The sequence below is a fragment of the Poecile atricapillus genome, chromosome 1 (genome assembly GCF_030490865.1).
Source record: "Poecile atricapillus isolate bPoeAtr1 chromosome 1, bPoeAtr1.hap1, whole genome shotgun sequence".
In the NCBI taxonomy this organism is placed as follows: domain Eukaryota; kingdom Metazoa; phylum Chordata; class Aves; order Passeriformes; family Paridae; genus Poecile; species Poecile atricapillus.
Genome location: NC_081249.1, coordinates 73,846,009 through 73,870,776, shown reverse-complemented (window position 1 = coordinate 73,870,776; position 24,768 = coordinate 73,846,009). Strand labels below are relative to the sequence as shown.

Below are 24,768 nucleotides of genomic sequence, written 5' to 3'. Positions count from 1 at the left end.
AATAAATATCATCCCCCCTTCAAAAGAAGCATTCTACATGGGAGAGGACCCAAATGTTTTCCATATAACATCAGCACCTGTTCACCCTTCTGTGCATGAACTATACAGTGAAAGAGCAGTGACTATTTCCGTAGTATCTGTTGAAACTTTGTTTTCCTATTGCTAAATAATAATCAGGTTTTTCCATATTTCCTGGAAAATTTTGATTGAATGAACTGCACCAGAAGAACAAACCCAGTCTGTGTCATTTGATCACCAGTACCTTCAGAAAAATATCGTATTTCCTTCTAGAGAAAAGCTTAGCCAATAAGGGTATTATTTGGTTGGCAAAATTAATCATACAATTTTAAGCAGTAAAGAAATCCTAGCTTCAAAAATAAGCAAACCAAGACCAACTCTCCAGCTGCTGAATACTTTATTCTTTTTTAACTTCACACACCTGAGCTCTGAAGGCTTGTACAAAATATATAATAAAATAAAACCCCAGTATGGTTTTACAGATCTTAAAACTGCAGCCTTGTATTTTTCAAACATTTATTGTAAATATAAAGAGGGGTAGGAAAATTGCCAGTGTATCTACTGAAAGCACCTAACCTTTTGGATATTATGTTGTTACTGATGCCATGAGAGTTGGCTTAGATGATTCAATTTTTTGAAGAAATGCCAATTTTATTACAACTCTTTCAGCAGAAATGTGTCTCGTTTCAGGGAGAAATTCACTGAGAAGTGAACTTCTGTTCAAACCATTTTGCTTTCTCATCCAGAAAAAAAACCCCAACTTTCAGTTCTACCAAAGAGAGGAAAAGTCTGCCTTTGCCTCCCCCACAGCTAATGGGAATGCACTGAACAAAAGGCCAGAGAGAGAAACGGGGGAACTATAAAAACACATATTCAAACTTCCCATACTAACAAAATTCAAAATAAAACACATGTAGCAGCCCCAGCAGTGACAGGGAGTGCAGCAGTATGAAGAGACAAACATTAGGGTGGAATGTAGGCAGCAAATCCTTCCATAAAGGAATGAAGTCCACTGGCACATAGAAGGTGTATGAATGTACTATGGCTTGCAGAACCAGGTCCTGAGAGAAGCTGAGCAGCTTTTACAAGATGCTATCTGAGGGCATCCTGCACTGAGGGGTGGAAACCATGAAGCCCTCAGACAGCATCGTGTAGATTTAGGTCCCTAATGCAATATAAAACATATTTGCTCCCTATTAAGTGACCTGGGAGCTCGCTTTGGCTTAGTTTTTTTCCCCAAGCATTTGTTGTTAAGTTAATTAAGCACTTAAAAATAACAGTCTCTCACTTTCCAGAGACTCCACATAAATACTAATCTGTCTTTGTCTAAAGGCCAGATTTTCCGGAAGGGCAAATCAATACAGCTTCACTGACTGAGGATCTGGCCTTAAAAGTCTATCAAGTGCATTAAACCCAGCACAGTGTGACATGTGCCTTGGCAGTAGGATAGTTCTCTAGATTAATATTTGAGGGAAATTTGGCAATTAAAAAAAAAGCTCTGTTCTGAAGTGCTGCCATTTCTTTAATCAGTGCTGACCACCACCGTTTCTCCTCTTGTGAACTGCACAGTTACAGCTGGGGTTTCGCTGTCGCTCTCCTCCAGCTTTAGGGCAGCGTTGTCCAGGCCGGTGCTGCTGGGCTGCGGCAGGGCCGTGGGTTCTGCCGTCCGAGTAGGAGTGGAGCAGTACATGACGAAGCCCACGATGATGACAACAAAGGACAGGATGTAAAGAGCTGAAAACTAGCAGGAGAAAGAGATGCATTAAGTCTTGCCTGATGTCAAGAACATGCCAATGCTGCCTTGTTTCAAGGATGTGATGATGCCCTAAGTTTAGCTTTCATATTTTTCAGATTCTGTGCTGTCTAGGTGTGTGGTTTTGAGCTTCATATGAAGTGTTAGTGAGCTCTCTTCACAGAGTAGGTAGACAAAACAATTCCTCTTCTAGTTTGATACCAAGGACAATTGTTACAAGTTTTAGCCCCAAAAGCATAAACAACAGTGGACTGAAGAGAGAAAACAAGGAGGATGGGACTTCATAACCTGAAGCTCTAATTGGACAATTAACCCCAATATGCAGATGGCCCAAAACCTATAAAAATGCGAGACCTCATGACCAGTCATCCATTTAGTGACCATTTTAGCTCCATCTTGCATGTAGCCTGGCCAGGCCCTTGTACTGCCCAAGGTGTATCTTTTAAAGACCTTCACTAAATACCTACTTTATTCTTAACTCTGCCTACCCTCTGTTCTAGGTCAGCCTTCTCTAGACATCAGTGAAAGCTACCCTTTCAGGTCTGAAAACCGAAATTCAACAGCTCTATTTACTTAAAGACTTGGGCCACTGGCTGGTTTTCTCTGCATCTCATTCCCAAGACTGTTGGACAGGGAGTTTCCTCAGGTCTACATACAAGAATCTTAAGAGAGAGAACAAATGGTGTAAACACAGTTATACTGAATGAAAGTTCTTTACACACATGAATACTTAAACATTCTACCCCTAAGAGAATTTTGATCCAGCACACGCAAGTATTTCAGGTTCTGGCAAGAGATGAATCACTGTGCTATTGCAAGTCACCGGGGCAGCTGGTTCTCTGCACAGATTTCCTAACCATCTGCAGGGCTACATAAGTGCTATTGCTGGATCAAAACCAGTTTGCTCTCTACACCAAACAGGTCCTTGAGGGAACAGAGGCTGGGGCTCCTTTTACAAGATTGGCATTTGCAAGCTGTGAAGAGTGGCGAGAGCTAGAATACAAATTGCAGAGGTACATCAGGAACTCTACTGTTCACTTGCCTGCTAAAATTACAGTAATTGCCAAGATTCATCCACCTTGACAGAAAGACAAATACTTACTTCATAATACCAGATTTAACAATACCAAGTGTTGAAGTCATCCACATCCAGGAACGCTTTTCAGCACATTTATTAAAATCCTCCAAACTCCCTGTGTCAAACCACACTGATTAAACACTAGGAGGAAGGACACAGCATATCCTACACACCTCTATCCTCTATATCCTCAATATCCTCCAACTTCTTTAGCTTCATTAGACATGCTTGAAAAATATGTTTATCAGGATGAAATGAATGATAGGAACTTTCTCCAAAAAAGACTGAGGCACCTACAATTAAGGCATCGCAATTCCTAGCTGGCAGTCACCTGGCTTGGAAGCACTTGGATGGCAACACACAGAAGGACAAGCAGGCTTAAACACAGTAGCCTTGTGTTAAGTGCCCTCCCTCCTCACCTTGGTGGCTGTTTGCCTGGAGGAGCTTGGATCCGAGTGTTCGCTCCCCACAGGAGGAAGCATCAAGCTCTGAACAACCCCACTGGAGGCAGCAGGATCCCCCGTGGTCATACCTCTTGCTGACCTGTTACCAGCTAATGGGCAGAGCCTGGGGCTGTGTCCAGCCACCTGCACAAATTCTCCAGCCTCAGGCCCTGAGTGAGCGTGTACCTGTGTGCAAGGACCTGTGGCTGTGCAGTCACAGAACTGCAGACCCCTCTCACAGTGCAGTGCAGTGCAGTGCCCACAAGGCTGGAGGTGTCTCTGATCCTGATGAGGCAATTCCTCCAGGAGTGGATACAGTTACCGGGTGCCAAAGCTGTTGCAGCATAGCTGTGACTCAAGGCCTGCCTGTACTTCTGGATTTATTGACACAGGTGAGCATTACCCATGCTGCTCCATCAGGCCTACACTCTCTTTTTTTCTTTTTGAGGAGAACTCAGTGGTTTTTTCCTGCAGTTTTTCTTTCCTTTTTTTTTTTTTTTTTAAATTTCAAATATTGCAACAACTTTATTGCTTCAGAGACTGATTTCAATCGTATTTTGTGCAGCTGATACCCTCATTCCCACTGCTGAGCCTAGAGAGTACTTTAAATGTTACTGGAGGTCTGTATCACCATCTAGTGTCTGTTTCTGCAGTATACTCCCTTCTACAGCCATTTATACAACTAATGCATGTGAAGATCTTTTTCAATATCTCTTGAGGGATTACAGGTATCTATATAATGAGTTCATTAGGAAGCACAGCAAGGATTCATTATGGAGTAAAAGGAAAAAAAAAATTAAAGAGTTCAAAACAGGCATGAAAAATTCACATTTCATTTAAAATGGACATGGCTGGGGCTGAAAAGTTAAGTGAATTAGCAAAAGACTGTGCACAAGTCAAAACTTTATCAATTCCTGGGCCTGGTCTCTGCTGTAGCCACTGATTGTGGTCCTTTGGTTTGATTGTTTCAGAGCAGGCTCAAACCATGGCAATTCAGACCTCTCTGTGGCTCTCTCCACTCTACAGCACAGCCATGCCTCCAGAAGCTTGTTGTGAAATATCACAGGGTAACAGGGAATCCAGAGCAATTCCCTGTACTTTTGCTTGTAGATTCCTGTGCCCAGAGTGCTTTTTAATCCAGCAAACATCTTGCTTGGTTTCTTTGCCCCGTAGGTAAAGAAACTATATGGTTAACTTGGCAGTAAGATTTTCTACTGCTAAGAGCCATGTCAAAATTAGACTCTCTCCATTCATGGTTATCCCAGGTAACAGGTGAGATAATAACTTATCTCAGACACTCTGATAACGACAGATGTGGCATTGTTATTGCTCCCCTTTTTGTTACTCCATTGTTTCTAACCCCAGATGCATGTTCCTATTTCAATAAATATCTGAAGTTCTCTCAACGCAATCCCAAAGTCTCTGCCTATTCATTTTTCCTTTTGGTACCAGAATACCTTGCGGTTAGCAATCATGAGATGGCCTGCTCCCAAAAAAAACTCTTCTGAAAATAAGCTAAAAACCTGAAAAATAAAAATTCAATATATTCTTCCAAAGCTCTTCTTCCTCTTCACTATTATGAATATAAATTTATAATCACTTCTCGAGTTAAGCTATCTGGGTGTCAAAATCCACATTTGGAAGTGATTTAGAAAGGATTTAATTAGTTAATTTAAGTTAGACCATAAGTATGGTTTGCTTCCTGCATTCATTTTTAATGGATGCTTTGTAGTTTGGAACCCAAAACAGGGACGAAAGCTGAGCTAAGAGACTCCTGAAAAGGAAAATCTAGCTGCTGTCAGATTACCATTACCTATCAGCTACCATTACCAGACTCTGCACTGTCTTCATTTTCAGAAAACAAATCTGACCTAAAAGCTTCTGGCTGAAGAGAAAGCAACCACATGGAATAATACAAATTAAGTTCCTAAGTGAAGTTCACAAGCTTCTCACTCAGTCCTTCCACTCACTGAGCAGCTGACTCAATTACTCCAATTACTTTAATGAACTAGGTTCTCACAAGTGATTCTGGATGAAAAGTGGAGGCTGGAATGAAATCCTTTTAGCACTGTCATTTAGCTTGATCAGACACTGCCAAAAATATTTAGAGCACAATAAAAGTAACTGCCTTGTGGAGAATGTATAGAATAATACATTTATCTGTATTTTTTCCAGATCCCTTAGTCTCTCCTTAGCAGCATCTCTAAGACAGCTTGATTCTCATCCCAAAATGTTGGTAATGAACAGATTAAACTTCTGAAAGAAAATATTATTTTCTGAAAACCAAGCTGGTCCTCTTTCTGACACCTAATGCCTTTCAGGACAGGGAGATTGAAAATCCCTCCCTGGACACCTGGAGTAATGAACCAGATCTAACATACAGTTCCACAAAGGGCTTTCAGTGAAAACTCTATTATTGGAACACCTCAGGAAATCATTTACTATCTCTTAACATTAACTTATTCCTTCAAGTGTGAAATAGTTTGAAAATGGCTCTCTGGCTAATGGTGTGAGGCTCTGTCATTAACTAACAGGACTCCTCCTGACTGACACCTGCCAACAATGAATGATAGAAGCTGCAGAAATGGGCAGGTGCCAATGACTGTTCCAGGGCTTTCAAGAACATTACACTTTGTTCACAATTTTGGAGTAGAAACATCACTGAAAGAATGTGAAAGCGAAGGAATGAATGTACTCACCTTGTACAAAAACAGGAAAAGCCCAAAGAAGAGACTGTAGAGATCTGAAGTAAGAATCCCCAGGTTGACAGAGGTTGCACTGGTAACTTTAATCACAACTGGCATGAAGCTGTACAGCCCAAACATGCACAGGGCAAAGGCTGTGAACAGTAGTGCTGTGAAACAAGGTGACAAGTTACTCCTCAGGCACAGAACTATGATTTTATAGAGCACCGATATTCTTCAGATGCTTTAAAACTATGCATTTTTATCTCCTAAAAGATATGGGATTGTACATGTAAGAGAAGCATGGAAGATTACCTTGTATTGCAAGAATGACTGTATCTATACAAGAAAGTTCTTGTTCGTTCCTACATAACATAAGAGCAGACTGAAGAAATTTAGAGCCACGCTTATTGATAGCATTTAGTTCTGTTCAGGTCAAAATGTGTCAATTTTTCCTGTACTTCATTTTGGAAGGACAACAGAAAAATGTTCTTGTGATGTGTTTCAACGACAAGCACAAAGTAATTAAACAGGTTTCATTTTCATTTATTTCAATTTATTTTGAAAAATTATTTCAAGTTATATGTAAAATGCAAAACCTATTTTAATGTTCAATCCTGCAGACCCTCTCCCTTTGCTGAGCTGCAAAGGTTGAAGAAAATAAACTTGTGAAATATAATATTAATGCTGCTTGTTATTCAGAGAAAGAAAGGAAAAGCCCCACCATTGTCTAAATGATTATTTATTTTCCAGTGTTCTGTAATATGAACATTATTTTGCCATAAACATACCAACTTTCCAGTTCCACTGAATTCTCATTAGCTCCCTATGTTCCACAATGGCTCTAGAGTTAGAGAAAAGATATAATACAGTAAAAAAGAAAAAAAACATATCCAAATAGAGAATTCAATTACCAAATATATAAGAAACATTTTGATTTATAAGCCATTCATTTTTTTTGTTTCAAATTTTACTGAGTGATACTAGCTCAAATATCTAACAAGCATGAAAAAAGACAATGAAAATTAAAGTGCCTGAAAGTCAAGAGCACTGTTATTTAATTCTTATGCCTTCTTCACAGGTGTTTTAATGCTTCAGCAATTCAGTTTTATTTTATATACCATTTGAGGAAATTATTGACTATAGTGATGAGAAATGAGGACTATATAATTCATCAGACAGACTTAAGTGCATCTGATCTGTTACTCCAATGTGGTTATTTGTAACAGTATACATAGCTTCATTTTAAACTTGAGTTTATTATGGACAATCTCCTGCTAACAATTATTTCCTAATCTTTTCCACAGAGAAAATCCATTAAGAAATATATTCCTATGAACAGTCCTCAGCATACTGAGTATCCTCACAAACATCAGCAAAATCAAAAATACAGCCAAGTATCCTATGTGTTCAACTGCAGAAGTTCAGCTTTAGAACTGCTGTAATAGGAGTAGTGCAAATGAAATGGATATAAAACAGAAGCTGATCAGCAACAAAAATCAATTCAAGTGGAAAGACTCCCATATAGGCCAAATAGAGATGCAACAAAGAATTTAATAACATCATTTCAGGGTATACAAGCAATCATCTATAGTATATTCTTAATTAGTTTTAAAATAAATATTAGATCCTTACAGCTGTAGACCGCTGATAATAGTCCCAAACAAGCCCACCATTCCTAGAAACTCCACTCTGCTCAGATTTTTCACAATGTATTCCTCACACACATTAGAAATGGCATACAAAGAAGCACCAAGAAGCACTAAGACATCTCCAATCACCACGTCACTACCTGTACAGAAATATTAATCCACAATAAGGGTAATGCCGTAAACACTTTTTAACTTTCCTTAAAAAAGCAAGCAAGTTTATCTTGAACATCTCTATCTTCCTAGCTCATTCCAGGGGAAGTGGGGGAAGGAAACCCTTCCTTGCGTGTGCAGAGGAGTGTCTGAGCAGGCTCTGCTGCCTGCTCAGCTCACCCTGCACGGTGTGGAGTGAGCTAAACCCAGCATTTACATCTCATCCCAGCCAAGACACTCCTGTATCATCTGGTCCAATCCTACTTCTGCTGACCTCAGCCACTGTAGGGAATTGAGCAAAATCCCTAAAGTTAGAGGGAATGAGAGCTACAGATGCTCTCTGCATTTCAAGAATATTGTCCCCAGTTTTGCAGTAAGGCCCGACTCAAGGCTTGCTAAAATCAGCCTATTGATTTTGGAGGCACCCAGACTCAGTTTCAGGTTTATGACATGTCCTAAGTGGGCCCTGCAGAAGGGTGGTTCTGTGTATCCTGCTGCAGTGTATTTATACTGCAAATGGGATTCCCTGTGCTACAATCACTCATCATTAAATGTCTCTGTGCATCCACTAAATAACAAGAGGATCGCTGCTGTTTAAATCCTTCGATTGGTTTAAATTTCCTTCCCTAAGCAATCACTAAGAAATTATGTTAAAAATATGAGGGTAAGCAGCAGTAAGGATCCCCAGGTCAGCAAATAAAGCACAACTGCCTAATGTCTCAGGGAAATATTCTCCCTCAAGCTACTTGTACCACATAGCAGTAAAGCTAAACTTCAGTTTGTCTTGTCTTGCCTACAGTAAGGGCCCAAAATAACACCACACAGTCTAATTTCCATGCTGCCTGATGAAGGCAATGCCCTGAAATTTACCTTCTCTCATACCCTCGGGCTCTGAAAATTCAAAATTCCTATTCAAAATAAGGTCACTGTGATGTGGGTTAATTTAAGCTTCTTTCATGGAAAAGACAAGACCTGCCCTTATCTGTTGGCTCCTGGCCCCAGAGCCCAGCTTCCCTCACAGAGGTCCCAGGAATCCTGACATCCAGCCCCACCTCCTCTTGCACTCCCACAGCAAGCCCCTGCTTTCCAGACTGTGACCCTGGGGACACATGGACCATTTCTGTTGGGTCTGCCAAAGAGAACTCTGAGAAGTCAGCTGCTGAGAGCAACTTTTTATGTGGTATTTGTAGCCAGAGAAAACTGAAAATCAGAGAAGTCTGGCTGCCAGCAGGTAGATACCATATAAACAAGACACGGTTTGCAGGGAGAGGCAGCTTCTTCTGCTAAACCATCTCACATGACAGTCAAGGTGGACAAGCTTTCAGGAATGGGATTTTCCATAACACTGTCTAATGAACAGTAGCAAAATTTAAGCTTAACACAAGTGGGTTGTTTTGGTTTTTTTAAGGTGGAAGAAATATCCAAACATATAAGCAAAGAAATTCCACAGCTCCCCAAAAAATCAACAACTCCTCTTCCTGGACAAGAAATAAAAATAGCAACATGTTCTCTTTTAAAACAGAACTGTATCTGCTACAATTTCTGCTTTAAAAGTTCCTGTCCACAGCAGGAACCATCTCTCTGCCCTTAACCCACAGAATAAAGGACTTCTTACCTTCACCGTCCTCCCTCCCTGACAAAATGTCTGCACCCACCATTGTTCCCACACCCAGCAAACAGATGGCAACAGCAAGAAAATGTATCAGCCTGTATCTTGCTCGGAGAATGAACCACGACAAAGCCATCAGCACAGGAATCCCAAAACAGTCCAGGAGCTGTGTGTAAAGAAAAATTGTTTGAGTTAGAAACCCACCCCAAATCTGGACTGCAACATCCTGAAAGCAAATGCACAGGATCTTACTTCCAATCATCAGATGTTAAGGAAACCTGCAAAGCAGCCCCAGCAGATTTGTTTAAGAGAGAGGCGAGACCCACATTTCACCATTAAAAGCATTTTGCAAGTGAAGGAGGAGGTGGAGCAGGGGTCCACTTTCTCTTGGTAGGAAAGCACTGATTTTGAAACTCTTCTAATGATGGAGCTAATCAATCTTTGCAGCTTCACAAATGAATGCTAGAATGTTTCTCTGAAACAGCATTGCTCCCCAGGGCTTCATGTACACATGTAAATATCTGACTTATCTTTCTTTATTTTTTCTCTACATGTTTCTATATATCTTTGCTTCGCTGCTAAAACCGCCAAGAATCACAGAACTGCTTGGATTGGAAGAGACCTTAAAGTTCATCTTGTTCCAACACTTCTGCCATGGCCAGGGACACCTTCCACTCAACCACTCCAACCTGGCCTTGGACACTTCCAAGGATCTTTCACCTATTCTTTAGAACAGGAAGTATCAAGAGTTAGGTGTATACTTAATACAGAAGAATATACACTGCATCATAAAACAGGTATATTGATCTACAATAACCAAATACCATCAAGATCACTGTGCTAATCATAACTAGTTTAATATTTAATTCAATGAAATAGATTTTGTTTCTGAATTTGTCAAAGGAAAGAAAAGGTGTCTTTTCTGTCTCAGTAGAGTGCCACAGAACTACATAAGGGAACAGCCTAGAGCAGAACATACAGTCAGCTTCCCAAAGATTCCTCAGAAATTACTCTCAAATGTCAGCCCTTAAAACTTGGCCTCTTGAAGCCCCAACAAAATATGACCAGATCAGTAGGACTGGGACATAATCCCTGCAATCTCTTAGTTCTTAACGTTCATTTCCAGACTCTGCCTGCCTCAGTGCACCACTGCAGTCAACTTCTGTGCTCTGCCATTGTCCACAAGGGCTTCAACCAAACTTGCTAACATTTTGATGGTAAGTCTGGTTTTACTTGTTCATAACTATACATAGTAAAGTCTTACAAGCATGGTGCTAAGAGCAGCTGTTAAAGATTAAATCCTAACAGTGCCTCTAATCCTCCCATCTATTTGTCTTTGCTCCTTGGATTGCCTCCAGCTTGTCCAGTTTGTAAAGTCTATGAAGTGTAAAAGTACTGCTTCAGGCTGGATTATCAGGCATTACAACTACCTAAGTCCCAATATGTGATACCAAGTCTTTCAATACACCATACAATTTCTTTACACCATACAAAATATCACACTGTGACTTTCTCTCTTGTCACAAGTCTTGTTCTCTATGTTATCATTAGTGTAGACTCAAGAAAATCTCTAACATTTCCTTTAAATTTGACTGTTTTGATTAGTATCAAACAACAAGAAATATTACAAGCATTATAAAGCAAAATTTTTACCCCTCTGGTGGTAGACACCTGTTCTACTAATAAGTAAGCTTTTACTTCCATTAACTGAGATGTTAGCATGTAGTCTTCCAACCTCCAAGCAGTTTTTCAACCCGATCAGAAAGAAAGCCTTTAAAAAACATCTTAATTAGGATGTAAGGGAGTAGTACATAATGAGCCAGAAGCTTTTTTCAGTAATGCCGGATGGGGAATTGCTGCATCCAGACCAAGAACACACTGTAGAACCACAGCACCATGGTTAGAGGACTTGCAGCCAGGATACACAGGCACCAAATGATGAAGAACACCCTCTGGTAATCTGTTCCAGGAGACAATTACCCTCCATTACAGACAGATGAAATCAGATTTCCAACTACTGGATCGTACTTTCCCTTCATCTAGTACATTACAGAGGTCTTCTGCACAGGATCAAGATCAAAGAGGTGCAAAGCAGATGTAATATCACGATGAATTGTATCAGTGGAACCAATTAAAATAATAAAGTTCATTTATTGAGGTTTTACAACATTTACAGCAATACTGTGGTACTGACTACCATTTCCAGTAGAGCCTCTTCAAACTCATCTTACTCAATTCTAGCCTGTATTTTTAACAAGGGGGATTTGATTTACAAATGTTTTGACTCAAGCCATATTTTGGCCACACTGCTTATGAGAGGTTTTAAAAGTAGGGTAAATTATTAAAAGATGTTTTAATACATGGTTAATAAATTATCATAGTTGGAGATCATTGGTTTGCTTATAATTGCCAGCTTCAGACAGCTTTATAAGCAAGCAAGCTCAACTGCTCATTGTGCTCATTCCCCACAAGACTCCCTCAGGGCAGCCTCCAGCTGAGCCCCAGGAGCTCATCCTATATTTTCTCCTATTGAGGCTAGCACTCTTCCATCAGCTGACAATCTGTCAATAGTTGCCCAAAAAACATTTCTGTCTGAATTATCTACAGAGCGAATGCTAAATGTGCCCAATAACATGTTAAAAACATCAAACCACAGCTACACTGCTTGGTTTTTTTTGCTATAGATCACAGAATTATTATCACAGGACATCCTGAATTGGAAGGGACCTACCAGGATCTTTAGGCCCAATTCCTGGCCATGCACAGGATACCCCAAGGGTCACACCATGTGCCTGTTGTCCAAAAGCTTCTTAAACTCTGTCAAGCTGGTGCTGTGACCACTGCCCTGGGGAGCCTGTTCCAGTGCCCAAACACCCTCTGAATGAAGAACCTCTCCCAATTCAGCTTCATGCCATAATAGATGGTCAAACTGCAGCACAGTCAAGCCCTGACACAGGAAAAAAGGATATTGGCAGCAAGGAGCATACTGGCACTGCCTCAGCCACAGCCAAACAGTTCAGTTGTGGACCAAAGTCCCCTTCTGTATTTACCAAAAAATGAGAGCTGCCATCCCACTGTTATCACCTTAAAAATCTCCAAACCCCTCCTGTAAAATGCTGGTATTCGATAACTAAGGGGAAGCCAGCTCTGCCTGTGTGGTTGTGTGTGTGTGTGTGTGTGTGTGAGAAAATACATGGAAGTTCCTTGCTGAGCTGAAAAAAGGTATCTTTGAAGCTACGTTTCATAGTGGTGAGCTGAATCTCCAGCCAGACATTGTTCAATCATTGAACAATGATTACACTGCACTTGGGAAGGTGCCATAAACCCCTGTGTTTTTTTCATGGTCCCTGGGCATCCACTAACAGCCAGTAGTGCAGACAGGCCATCGGGCTGGGTGCTCTGAACCACAGGTACTGAAGTAGCTGCAAAATTGCTTGCCAAAAAAAAAAAAAAAAAGAAAATGCCTTGCACACTTGAGCAAATCACAAGCTTTTGTTTTTGGTTTTTTTTCCTGTATCTCATATCTGACAATGGTGAGAAACTGGTGTCTTCAGAGAATGTGCAAGAAACCTCAGGACAACAGGCAATTGCAACAAAATCGTAATTACTGAACTGACACAAAGCAGCATCAGTCACAAGGTTACCACAACAGAAAAAGACTCAGAAAATGCTTGAGTTTTTGGCAACTGGACAGGACAATCTATTGTATCTACTCTTTCATAATTTCTATGAAAGAAATCATGGGAATAGATTTACTACTTCTGAGTACTTGGATCAAAGTCCTGGCTTGTTCAGCTGTAAAGTACAAGGTCATACAGTGTCTCACCAGCTTGATCTTGAGACTGAAAAAAGTCACTCTTAAAACTTTGATTTCTTAGGCATTACTTGTAAGGAGATTAAAGACCTAATGAGTCATAACACATAAGTATGAACTGGAAATGTGACAAAACAACCCAAGAGACACAACCGGTCTTCAGCAGTGCAAAGAAAGTTTACTGCAATTCCCTAAAGGGAGCCCAGACCACAAGAGCAAGAGTTTATTGCTCTACAGGTAATTCTCTTAAATATTAACCCCTATCACTCTGACTCTGTAAAACACTGACACCTAAACACTCCTTTCCAACAAACAGCCAAGTCTTTATGTTACATTTTTTTAGTTTAGGTAAGTGGGGCCATGACCCCAACCACAGATTCCCATCACTATTAACAGCAGGCATGAACTGGCACAACCTGGACACACTCCCTACTTGCTCATGCAACATCCTCTCCCTTGTTCCCACAGTAGCTGTGAAGTCACACAATGAGTTAACTTGGGCCTGACACAGCTCACCAACAGTACAGCCAAAGGCAGGGTTTACTCCCACTTTGCTCAGTGTTCTGAGTCAGTCTTATCCCTGCAAGCTCAGGAGGCTGGAGCTGGAGGTAGGAGAAAAGCACTGACTCTTCCAGCAGCTTTTGTCTGTGTAGGGTGACAAAGAAACCCCAGCTTTAGCCCTTCTGTTCATAGAGCTTTTTCAGAACGTAAGATTTATCCTAATGCAGCATCAAGCACTGGTGTTGCAGAGGATATCTACTATTACTTTATTTGTGCTGACCTTCCTTCCACCTCTTCCAGAGAAGGCCCTGAACTGCCACATCCAAAAGCCGCAAGGCTGGTCCCTCACTGCGTGGACAGCAACACCAGCTGACACATTCAGTGTGTCCTCACAGGCAGGGTTACATCTCACAATGCCTACCACAGCTTCTAGGACCAGGCAAGAGATCCACCTCACTGTCATCAGCAAGAACCTGCACTCAGTGACTGTTATCTGGTCATAAATCTTAATTTTGTGTCAGGAGAAAAAACTGAGTGGCTGTCAGCAAACTCTCAGAAGTGCTTTTATCAAAATAATTAGGGTTCAACTCAAGAGCTGGCACAGGGTAATACCAGTCAATCTTCTCTGCTTCCTGGAAAGGTTTTCATGATACAGGATGCTCTTCCCTGTACTGCAGAGAGAAAATAGATACTAGAAAGTTCTTTTCAGGATTAAATTGCTTCCATGTCTGTCCTATGAATCTCATTTTAGAAACCAGTCCAAAAATGTAATAAAAGCAACAGTTTGAAAAGAGAGATCAGTCCTTACCTGCACACTTGTAAGGGTTGTATATTGGTAGGCTTTTACCATCACGTAATTGGCTTCAACATCAGCCAGTCCCAGAAAAATATACTTCCACCATCTCTGTTTCAAAATCTGCCAAAGACTGTCACTGCCTATTTAGAAGAAAGCAACAATCAATATTTGTTTCTTTCCAACCAAACGTTGCATGGGAATTTTGCTTTTTAGAGGCATAAATAATATCACGATTGACTTTGCCTGCCGTTGTTTAAGATACAATAACAGGAAACACAGCCTGGAAGGAGATAATGCAATGGTGAAAACCATAGAAATTCTTCCACATGAAGAAAAACACAGCAAGACTAGAGTTGTCTAAAGAGGAAATTAATAAGAATAGGAGGAATACTAAACAGCCTCTGGCAACAAAGCATGTTACAACGAAGCTTATTTTTCCTAATATAACACAGAACTTCAAACCAAAGAGCACAAAATGTGAAACAGATATGAATTATATCAAATTAAATGCACATTTAACCTTGAAATTAATTTCCATGTGTTATTATAAAGCAGGAACTTTAAAAACTAGGATGAGTATTGAAGTCTATTTTCTGAAAGGAAAATGTAGAAAGAGAAAAAGATGCACCAGAATCTCCCATCCTGTATTTCACATACCAGTCCTAAATGCCAGCATTGTTGTATAAACTAGAAGCAGCAAAGAATAGTTGATGAAACTCTGCAACATTGGAGTATTCACTTGGTATTTTTCTGCCAGGTACTGGCTTGTAACAGCAGTCCCACAGATAAACATGGAGAGCACCTGGCCCAGAATTATAGTTTTCCAAATATACCTGGGAACATAAAAGACAAAACAGTAAGCTTAGAATTAAACATTAAAGTTTCTAAAACAATATTTGCTAGTTTTACAGGGAAAATGCCATTTTTCTAGACTGACACTGTTAGTTTTCTACTCCCTCCCAATGTTGTCCTGATCTACAGGTAAGCAGGGTTTTGTGTATGGAGAAGGTCTAGTCTAACCTCAGGACAGCCATGTGAGAAGAGAGGCCAGTTCAAACCACCATGAAGATTGCAGTTACTTGCAAGGATCTTCAAACAAGTCACCTTGGCAGGCTCTACCCAGTAACAGGTCCTACTCTTATTATTAGGCATGTTTTGAGTTAAATCCTTTGTCCTCCACTGAATTCCATCCTGACTGGTCAACAAAGATCTACAATACAGAGATAAAGCACAACTACCTTCAGGCTCATCTGAGACCTTCGTTTTAGTGAGCTGAGACTTTAAGATGAGCAATGCTGGAGTATTAATAATAAAATCAAAGAACAGCTCCATTTGGAAGGATCTTGAAAGATCATCTGGTCCAACCCTTCATGGGAAAGGGAGCCTCGATGAGACTATTTAGTGTCCTGTCCAGTTGCATCTTGCAAACCTCCAGTGATGGTAACTCCACGACATCTCTGCAGAGGCTGTTTCAGTGTTTGCTTGTTCTCACCTCAAAAAAAACCTTCCTTGTAATAAGAATTATTATAATTAATACTTACTGTGGATTTCTTTCAGTTCTATTACATCATGTTCTACTTCAACTAAGGATGGAGTTAAGAATGTATTTTGGGTAAGATCATGTTTGTATTTACAGCTCAAGTCCCACCCACAGCCAGCAGGGAATAAAAAAGAAAAAAAAAAGCTCATGCTCTTTTAGAAGCAATTCTTCACCAAATGTAAGATGAACTATTCCAGATCCTCCTAGACAAATAGGAGCATGTAACTATGTATTTTTTTTTTTTTGGCTTGCTCTTTCTCCTGCCCATGGAGCTATGCAGATTTGTACCACCCCTGCCTCTGCCCATGCACAATATACAGCAACAAGAGCTCAGCCCTGTGCTGTCTGTACAGGTCTGTTAAGTTCATGTTTAATCCCTTTACTCTGAAGACTACTGATGACAATTTAACTGTCTGCACAATTGATTAATTTGTTTCAATTCAAATTAATTGAGCAAGGGAAGAAAGGACCCCATTAGGATTCTGCACCGACCCTGTGCCCACATCTCTCCATGCTGACTTCTGGCAGGACACCCCTGTGTCAGGAACGCCACCTGAGAGTAACGCTGGCTGTTTTCCCAAGGTGACTTCAGTAAATACCAGCTCACCCTGCTGTGCAATCCAGCTGCTAGGCAATGAGAAGGGCATCCTAAACCCAACTACAATCATATAATCAATCCCTCCTTTTGGAAGGGAGGCATCTTCCTTGCACAGACTCTAATGCACCTGCATGAATCCTGTTTTCATTCAGCCTGACATCAAGTTCTTCCGACTTAGAAAATGCTGCTGGGCACATTTTTCTCTCCAAGTCCATTCTGATGAGACAGCAAATCTCTACAAAGTCCAGCCATGCTGTACTTCCAAGAGATTTGAACCCAATGCTTTACTACAGCTTACCTTGCCAATCCCAGGACGGGTGCACATTCACACTCTAAGTATTACATACCATGTGACAATATTGTAAGGTACTATCCAGTCTCATCTGAGTAATTCTTACTGGTGTGTGAAAGAAAAACATTCTCATTTCTAAACAGATTTCTAAATACATATGGGGGGGGTAGTGGGTGGCTTTCATCAAAAATAGCAGGAGAAAAATTTGAAGCTACGTCGCTTCTGCTATATTGTAGCTGATTTCTTTTTCATTTCTTTATATTCTGGTCAATGCTCTGATTGTGCTATTTAGTGAACAAATCAGACACATTCTGGCTAATTATTCTGGCTGATGCAGAAACATATTTTTATGGTCATGTAAAGAATTTAATCAGTTGTCATTAGAACAAATGTGATGTAGGTTAGCTAAAATTTCAAGTAGGCATGGATGAGGATTCCAGCTTGCCCTTTGCCAGCCCTGTGAACTCTGGCTCCTTTGCAGCAGGTAAAATGACAGAAGACCCACTGAAATTCAAAGGAAGATACTATGGTGAACAACATACACAAACGTGGTTTCAGGCATTTAAAAAAACCACACGTACACTTATTATTCACATAAAGCTTCTTGCCCCAAACCAGCAGAATTTTTTTTCTTCTTCTTCACCATCAGCACATGAGGAACACAGCAAGCCTTTAGCAGTTCATTGGACTAAACTCACCCTGCATTTGGACTAGCTGGGAGGAGAATGTGGAGGTAGGGATCAGACACAAATAGAGGCATGACTGGACAAAACTGCTGCAATTTTACTAGAGCAAAGCCTGTGTGCTGCACAAAATGAACTGCACTCATCAACATGCTACCAGAAGAGGTTAAAGCTGCCTTGGCTGGCAGAAGCCCTGATCTGGACACAAACTCCCCTTCACCTACCTCCTGGGTGTTGCCATGGAGAAGGGCAGATGCACAGGCAATACCACCCCACAAACTTTTTTAAGGAGGTTTGTTTAACATGGACTTCTGTGTGGTAGGGCTTTAAAGATTTTTGTCTAGGATATGAGTTGCAATGCGCAACTTCGCTCCCCCTGAGCTACAGCACCTTCTCTACAGCAAAGGCCTGGACTCTGCATGCAGTGTTCTGGCAAACCGGATCGCGCCATGCTCCAATGAAAGGGTAAAATGGGGAAAACCTGCTGCCATTCAAATTTGTTAGCAATTGAGTGAGCTGCTTCAACCATCATTTACTGAAAACCAGACAGACCCATCTGCCCTCTTGCAGTGGAGTAACTCCACTAAGCTGGTGCCCAGCTTTTGTATTTTTCCCCAGTTTAAAGTACCTAAGGAATTATCTCCTTGAATTTCTGCATTTGGGAAGAGAGGCAAGTCCAGAACCTCCAGAACTGTTTTCTCTGTGGTTAGTGCGCTAACAATCATTGCTACTTAGTTAATGTATGTCTTGGCAGTGCTACAGCATTTACTTCTACTGTAACAAAGGCCTCTGACAAAGCAAGCAGGCTTCGTCACACCTCATGCCCTTCTCTATTTTTGTCTATTTTAATTCAATGAGTTTTTTTCTTGCCTGAACAGATTCAAAATGTTAACATCAAAAAACACACAGAAAGACTTTGTCCACCAACGGTGGAAGGCTGCCCTCAAAAAATGTCTTCTGTGAATCCCAAAACGCTCCATACCTGGCAGCTGTCTCAGCTGTGTGTGACAGCATCTTGCCCTGACTGCTCCACAACACCAGGTGGAAACCTCAGCAGGAAGCAGCAATGGTTTCCCTTCACACCATTTGCCAGAGCGTCAAAACTGATTTCTTCAAATTGAGAAGAAATCACCATGCGCCTGGCATGATGCACTGGGCTCATAGCTTATCTTAAAAAAATACATTTCATCCTCTGTAAAATGAGAGCAAACTTTAAATCCTACTGTTTGCATTTTGCAAGACAATTTCTTCTGAGAGAAATGCTTTAAAGACACAAGTTTCCATTCCTTTTGGTATTGATATGAAAATCGATGACAGCGACTTTCTCATTAAAAATTGATTGGTTTTTGAAATATATTAATTATTAACTTTTCCACGCCAGAACTTAATCCTCTCTGGGCTTTTTGGTTTTTTTTTTTTAATGCATTGGAAAGGACTAATTCACTTTGGAGTCTCAGATGATGCAAGGTAAGTGGTCTGAAAAGGCCTTTAGTTTTGTAGTGGGGGGGCAGGGTGTTATTGTTGGCTTTTAATGCTTGGTAGTAAGCTACTAAGTAATTATTCCTCCCCTCCCTTCAGCCACCCTATCTTAGCTAGCTGTATCTACGGTTTTGAGCAAAACTAAAGTCATTTTGGAACTTTTTAGAGTATGAAAGTTTGCCACAAAGTGTTCTCAAGTGAACACTGAATAATGTGCAGCTCTCAACATCATGAGAAACTCAGGCTGGCTTTCCTTGGCTTCATGTGAAATGCAGAATAAAAAATACACCAAGATACTAAAATACAAACAGAGTCTATATTGGAGGAAGTTAAAGAAGATTTAACACACAGTTAACATCTTTACTGGCAATTAGTTTACTAAATCCTGTGATTTTAATGTGAACTTTTAACTTACATTAAATACAACTTTTCAAATATTTATTTAATTTATTCCAACAATCTAATACTGACATAGCAAAGCCTGGCAACACTGTTCACGTACAGAGTTTACTTGCACTTAGCTTTAACTGCTGAACTCTACCTAAACAGGAGGGGAAGTGACCTTTTAATTTCAATAATCTCACTTTTTCATGCTAGTGGTTAGGAGAAAATTCAGGTTCAGACCGAACCCATATATATACTTAGCAATTAACTAAGAACAACAGAATATATTTTTAAGAACTAGTACCATCAGAAGTTAATTTTTTCATGTTCTGCTTTGAAACTGATGTCAATTTAATTTGCAAAAGATAAAAAACAGAAAAGCACCAGAAATATATTTTCTAATGGTTCTATTCAAAAAAAACCCCAAAAAATCCCACAACAAAACCCAGACCCAGCCTAGTTTATTACATACAACTATTAAACCTTCCTATGACTCAGAAAGGCCTCTAACAAAACTGAAGTGGCTGAGCCTGCTGTCACCTGGAGAAAAAAAATAAGAAAAAATATCAATTCAGTATCTAAGACAACACTTTGTAAAATTCAGTGAAAGCTCTCGATTTTCTTTCAAGTACCTTCCATATACTCTCATAGTGGAACCCTTTGGCAAAACTAATGGCATAGGTGAGGATACTGAACAACTGAACAAGTTTCTGTCTTGCGTTTTGGGTCTTGCCTGACTGGCAGGAGGAGTGAAAAGAGAAAAACTTATAACCAAAAGAGAAGATGAGGCTTTGCCCACTGGAATAAGGCTCTGCTTGGCCAGCACACACCATCACGTAGTCCAGCAGCCAGACTACAGCCTGTGAGCATGAGGTTGGCAGGAAAGCCAGCACACCCTTGGCTGACAAATCCCATGCAGTAACTACTAGTGACCAAACATATGGCCGAAAAAAAGCCTCTGAAACAGGCACTGGTTTTCCTCCCTAGAGGTAAAGTGAAGCTGTAAGTGGATGGCCTAGAAGTCTGAGGATGTAGTCCTGCTCTCCTGGAAGGTAGTGCTTCACAAGTACCAGCTTGAGAAATGAGTGCTCATGTTTCAAAAGATATACCTGAACGGGTTTCTGTCCTAAGCTGATTCACGGAAGGAGGAAATGGGGATATTGGTCTTTATGGACTCCACACCTCATTTCAGTTATTTTGTTCTATTACCTTCGCTATCCCCCATTACTTGCCCTTCATAACGATGCTGGTTGAAGACTACAAAACAGATAAAGTGCGGGGGGGAAAAAATGGAAAAGAGAAGAACAAAAAAGCCGAATGCACGTGTTTATGTGTGAGAGCACAGTCCTACTTCAACAGGAGTCAAAACGTCACTCGCACATTCCAGGCTCAGCCGAGGCGAACCTGAGCGCTCCCGCCCAGCAGCCCCCTCAGGCTGCAGCAGCTCGGCGGCGCTCCCGGAGCAGCCCCGGCATCAGAGCGCCCGCTCCCGGGGCAGTGGCCAGAGCTCCCCCGGGCTGCCCTGTGCCGGGCCGGCCGAAGGCTCCGGGCTCTGCTCGGCCCCGCGGCCCCCGGCCCGTAACCCCGGGCCCGCACCGCCGCGGCCGCTCCGGCCCAGGCACCCCGCGGCCCCTCCGGCTGCAGAGCGGCCTCCGCACGCCGCCCAAGGGAGCGGCCAGGACGCTTTCCCTCTCCTCCCTTCCCTCCCCCGCTCGGCGGGCGGGGAGGCCGGCGCCGCGCGGCTCCACGTGGAGGCCGGGCACTCACCAGGTGCAGAGCTTGGCCCCGAGCAGCGCCAGCAACCGGCGCGGAGCGGCGGCCCCGGGCGATGGCTCGGCCTCAGCAGCAGCAGCAGCGGCGGCGGGCGGCGGTGCCCCGGCAGCAGCGGCCGCCGCCTCCTCCATGGCGCGGCGCTGCCCCGGCCCCGCGGCCGCCGGCAGCGAGCGATGGAGGGCGGGCGCTGCGCAGGCGGCACCCGGCGGACGGAAGGGACGAGCAGCAGCACCGGGACAGCGGCACACTGCCTCCCTGGCAACGGCCGAGCCCCGCTTTGTGCCCGCCGAGGGGCCGCCCCCGGGAGGGGCACGGCTGCTGCCGGGGCGGGGGGTCGGAGCTCTGCCGGTGTTGCTTCCCCTGGGCGCGCTCCGGCCCCGCGGGTTCCTTCAGCCGCTGGGTGCAGCTGGGATAAGCCAAGGGCTTTAGCAGCGCCGATGCTAAGTTGCTCTCCCGCGGGGCTGCCGGCAGCAGCCCAGCCCGGTGCCCCGGTGCGGGTCCCCGCAGGGCTGCTTTGCCGCCAGCCCCTGCGCAGGCTCCGAGCTCCAGGGCATGTGGGAGCCGGGCAGCCCCAAGCGGGTCGGTGCGCGGGCAGCTCGGGCGCTGTATCCGCCAGTTACAGGAGTAGAAGTTACTGGGTGCTCTTCAAGTTTAACTTCTCGCGGCTTTCTGCGCAGCCTCGCGGCTTCTAACCATTACAGCTCCCGCTTCTTTGCTGCTTCTTTCCCATGCCTCTGGATTTTCCACATCCTGCTTGTCTTCACCCACGTCTCAGGGCAACTCACCTGGAGAACCTGGTGACATTTTGCGTACTTCGGTGGGTTTTTTAACAGTACTTCTAATGGTGCTCTGTATGTGTCACAGATGATGGAACTGAACCCCAGAGGCGTCTCCAGGAAGAGCAATCTTCGGCCCTCGTCGGGGCAAATATTTATCACTGTCCTGGCTGTGCCGGCAGAAAGGATTTTCTGCCACAAGAAACTGTTGGTCTCTACCCTCAGCTGTTCCCCGCAGAGCACCACGAGTTCATCTTCCTCCCCGCAACACTGTAACATTTTTTTCAGACGTGTTTTTTTTCCTCTTTCGTAGTTCTCTCACTTAAATTGCGTTTATTCCCCTATGCTACTACTCAAATTCATCCTTATACGATTAGATTTAGGAGACTTAAAGAGGCATTACTGTGCCATTTTCAGGTTTTCTTTACAATTCCATGCACTGTCGTTAATGAAGGTGAATTTTAGTCTCCCCCTTCCCCAAGGGCCCAGGCCCAAATACCCACTAAGGTATTGGCTACATGGGAGAGGACCCCAAATAGCCTCTTTGACTCTGTGATGCTGTAATGTTAGACGTTATTATGAAAGAAAAGCTGTATAATTACATGTTTTTAAAGCATTGATAAATATACTTCTATATTTATAATATACATACCCATTTCTTTATTACACTGAGATTTTATGTATTTTTCCTTCACTTGTATAACAGAATAGTTTACTGGTATTTTAATTTTGAATTCCTAATAAATTAAAAACATAAATTTTGAATTCTCTAATAAATCCAATAAAAATCCTGCTGTGACTCCTGCAAGAAATCAGTCAAGATTAGTCCCACCGTTATGATAGGTATGAATCAGGTTGTGCTGGTCCTGATTCTTCAAAGCCTAAACTAACAAAAAGTTTTAAAAAAGGAGAATTATCAGACTCTGTGTATTTAGTCATAACTGAGTTAAACAGCTCTGGTACCATTATCTACACGTTTAATTTTATTCATCCTACATCTGCAATCTGCTGCCAGTTTTCCAGAGATGGGGGATCATGTCTTTGGTGCTCTTTGTCTCCATTTAAGCTCAGCTTTTGGGATTCCTTGCTACAGGCCAGCTGCAGCAGCCTCACTCCAGAAGGACACTACCAGGCCAGAGCTTTACCCTGGATCTGCTCAGCTGCAGAAAGATTGCAGTGCCAGAGGGGTATCTATGAATTCTAAAAATATGAAACAAAATAAGAAGTTTAAACAGGCTGGGATCTCTTTTTAATTTAAATTTTAACAACAACAACAACCACCAAAAAAAAAACCCAGCAACAACAACTGTTAAAGTGCCCTCTGTTAGACTTTGGGGACTAAGTTCACTGCAAAGTGTAATAAACTTCACCATGGTAGGAAATTTTTATGGTTTGTGGACAACATGGCCACGAATGCAGAGATATCTGAGATAAACATGACTTTGTGTTCAGCTACTCCTGCTTCAGGCTGCAGCTTTACTAAATTCAGGGTCCATCTCAGGTGTGATTGTGGCTGTAGGTTTCTGGATCTTTGTTGTCCCCTTTGCTGCCTCATGCCAGTGCAGAGATGCCAGCAGTGTGTGCCAGCCAAGCTGACCGGTGCTGCAGACACCCTTCATCCAGCCCAGAACTGATGTTTCCCCTTCCCTGTGCCACCCCACCAGCAGAACACGGCAGTGTGTGCCTTTATGTGCATCCTCTTTCAGAGACAGAAACTCTGTTCCTGGTGCTCTAAGAAGTAACTGCCTTCACTCTAACATAGTTCACTGTGTCTTTTCCAGGATGAGTGAAATCCCTGGAAATTACTCTAGTTTATCTGCAGGCAGGATGTATCTGGAAGCTTAATGGGCCCCTAGACTAACTGGTAGGTATGTATCTCCTTTTTGACTAAGAATTTTTAGCAATAAATTTATTGAATGCTTTAAAAATTAATTATTCGTATTCAAAAGTTGTGTCTAAATTATCAAACTATTTTGAAGTGTGACCAAAAGGAATTAAGAATACAAATATTTCTTATATTTGGATATAATCTGGAATGGGTGAAAGGTTAACTCAAAAGTACCAACATAGCTTTTATTGCTGCTTAAAAAAAAAAACAAAAAACAAATGCCACCCCCCAAAAAAAAAAACCAAAAACTTTTGAGCTGAGGATAAATAAAATAATTAGCACAGCCATAACAAATAAAACACAGACATAGCTCTGGCATCTTCATCTGCTTTCAATTCCTTTTTGCTAAACAGTTTCATTCCAGCGTGTCCTATCAGTCTGTTCCTTCTGCTGAGAAAATCCTAAGTCTGAATAGGTGATAAAAGTAGATAATAATGATAACAAGTAAAGGGCAAAGCCATTGTTCAGCCAGACACTTCGTTGTATATGACTGTAACAAAATTATATTTTCTGCATCTGTGTCAGCTGAAGGAAAGACAAAAAATATTACATGAATTGAAGTCAAAATCTGAAACTGCAGAAATTATTCCTTCTAAAATGCTGAGCAAGCATAATGTCAGGGTTTTTTGATTGGAAGTATACATGCCACTAGAGGTCCTTCATGGTCAGATTATGTTTTCCTCCATGGCATTTTGGGAGGGTTTTTTCTATTCTTTTATCCATTGTATACATGAGATTTATAATTCCTAAAGATGCTTCTTTTATATAATGTATTAAATTCTTAGAATAATAGAGTAATTTTATCATGATTAAGCCTTTTCTGGGAAGATACCAGTATGATTTTTCAGATAGCAATT

The 24,768-nt window shown here is 41.9% G+C and overlaps 2 protein-coding genes across 2 annotated transcripts; one reads left to right on the top strand and one right to left on the bottom strand.

The window, feature by feature from the left end:
• Positions 1–398: 398 nt before the first annotated feature.
• Positions 399–21,524, bottom strand: SLC35F2 (solute carrier family 35 member F2). The gene is made up of 8 exons (XM_058829539.1): positions 21,242–21,524; positions 15,156–15,331; positions 14,511–14,638; positions 9,394–9,553; positions 7,612–7,768; positions 6,768–6,820; positions 5,992–6,146; positions 399–1,759 (listed from the first exon to the last, which is right to left on the bottom strand). Exons 1-8 carry the CDS (start codon positions 21,376–21,378, stop codon positions 1,541–1,543), a joined length of 1,185 nt encoding a protein of 394 aa, XP_058685522.1. The 5' UTR covers positions 21,379–21,524; the 3' UTR covers positions 399–1,540.
• LOC131574794 (uncharacterized) lies at positions 21,421–22,894 on the top strand. Its single transcript, XM_058829540.1, has 2 exons — positions 21,421–21,826; positions 22,112–22,894. Exons 1-2 carry the CDS (start codon positions 21,421–21,423, stop codon positions 22,297–22,299), a joined length of 594 nt encoding a protein of 197 aa, XP_058685523.1. The 3' UTR covers positions 22,300–22,894.
• The last annotated feature ends 1,874 nt before the right edge of the window (positions 22,895–24,768 follow it).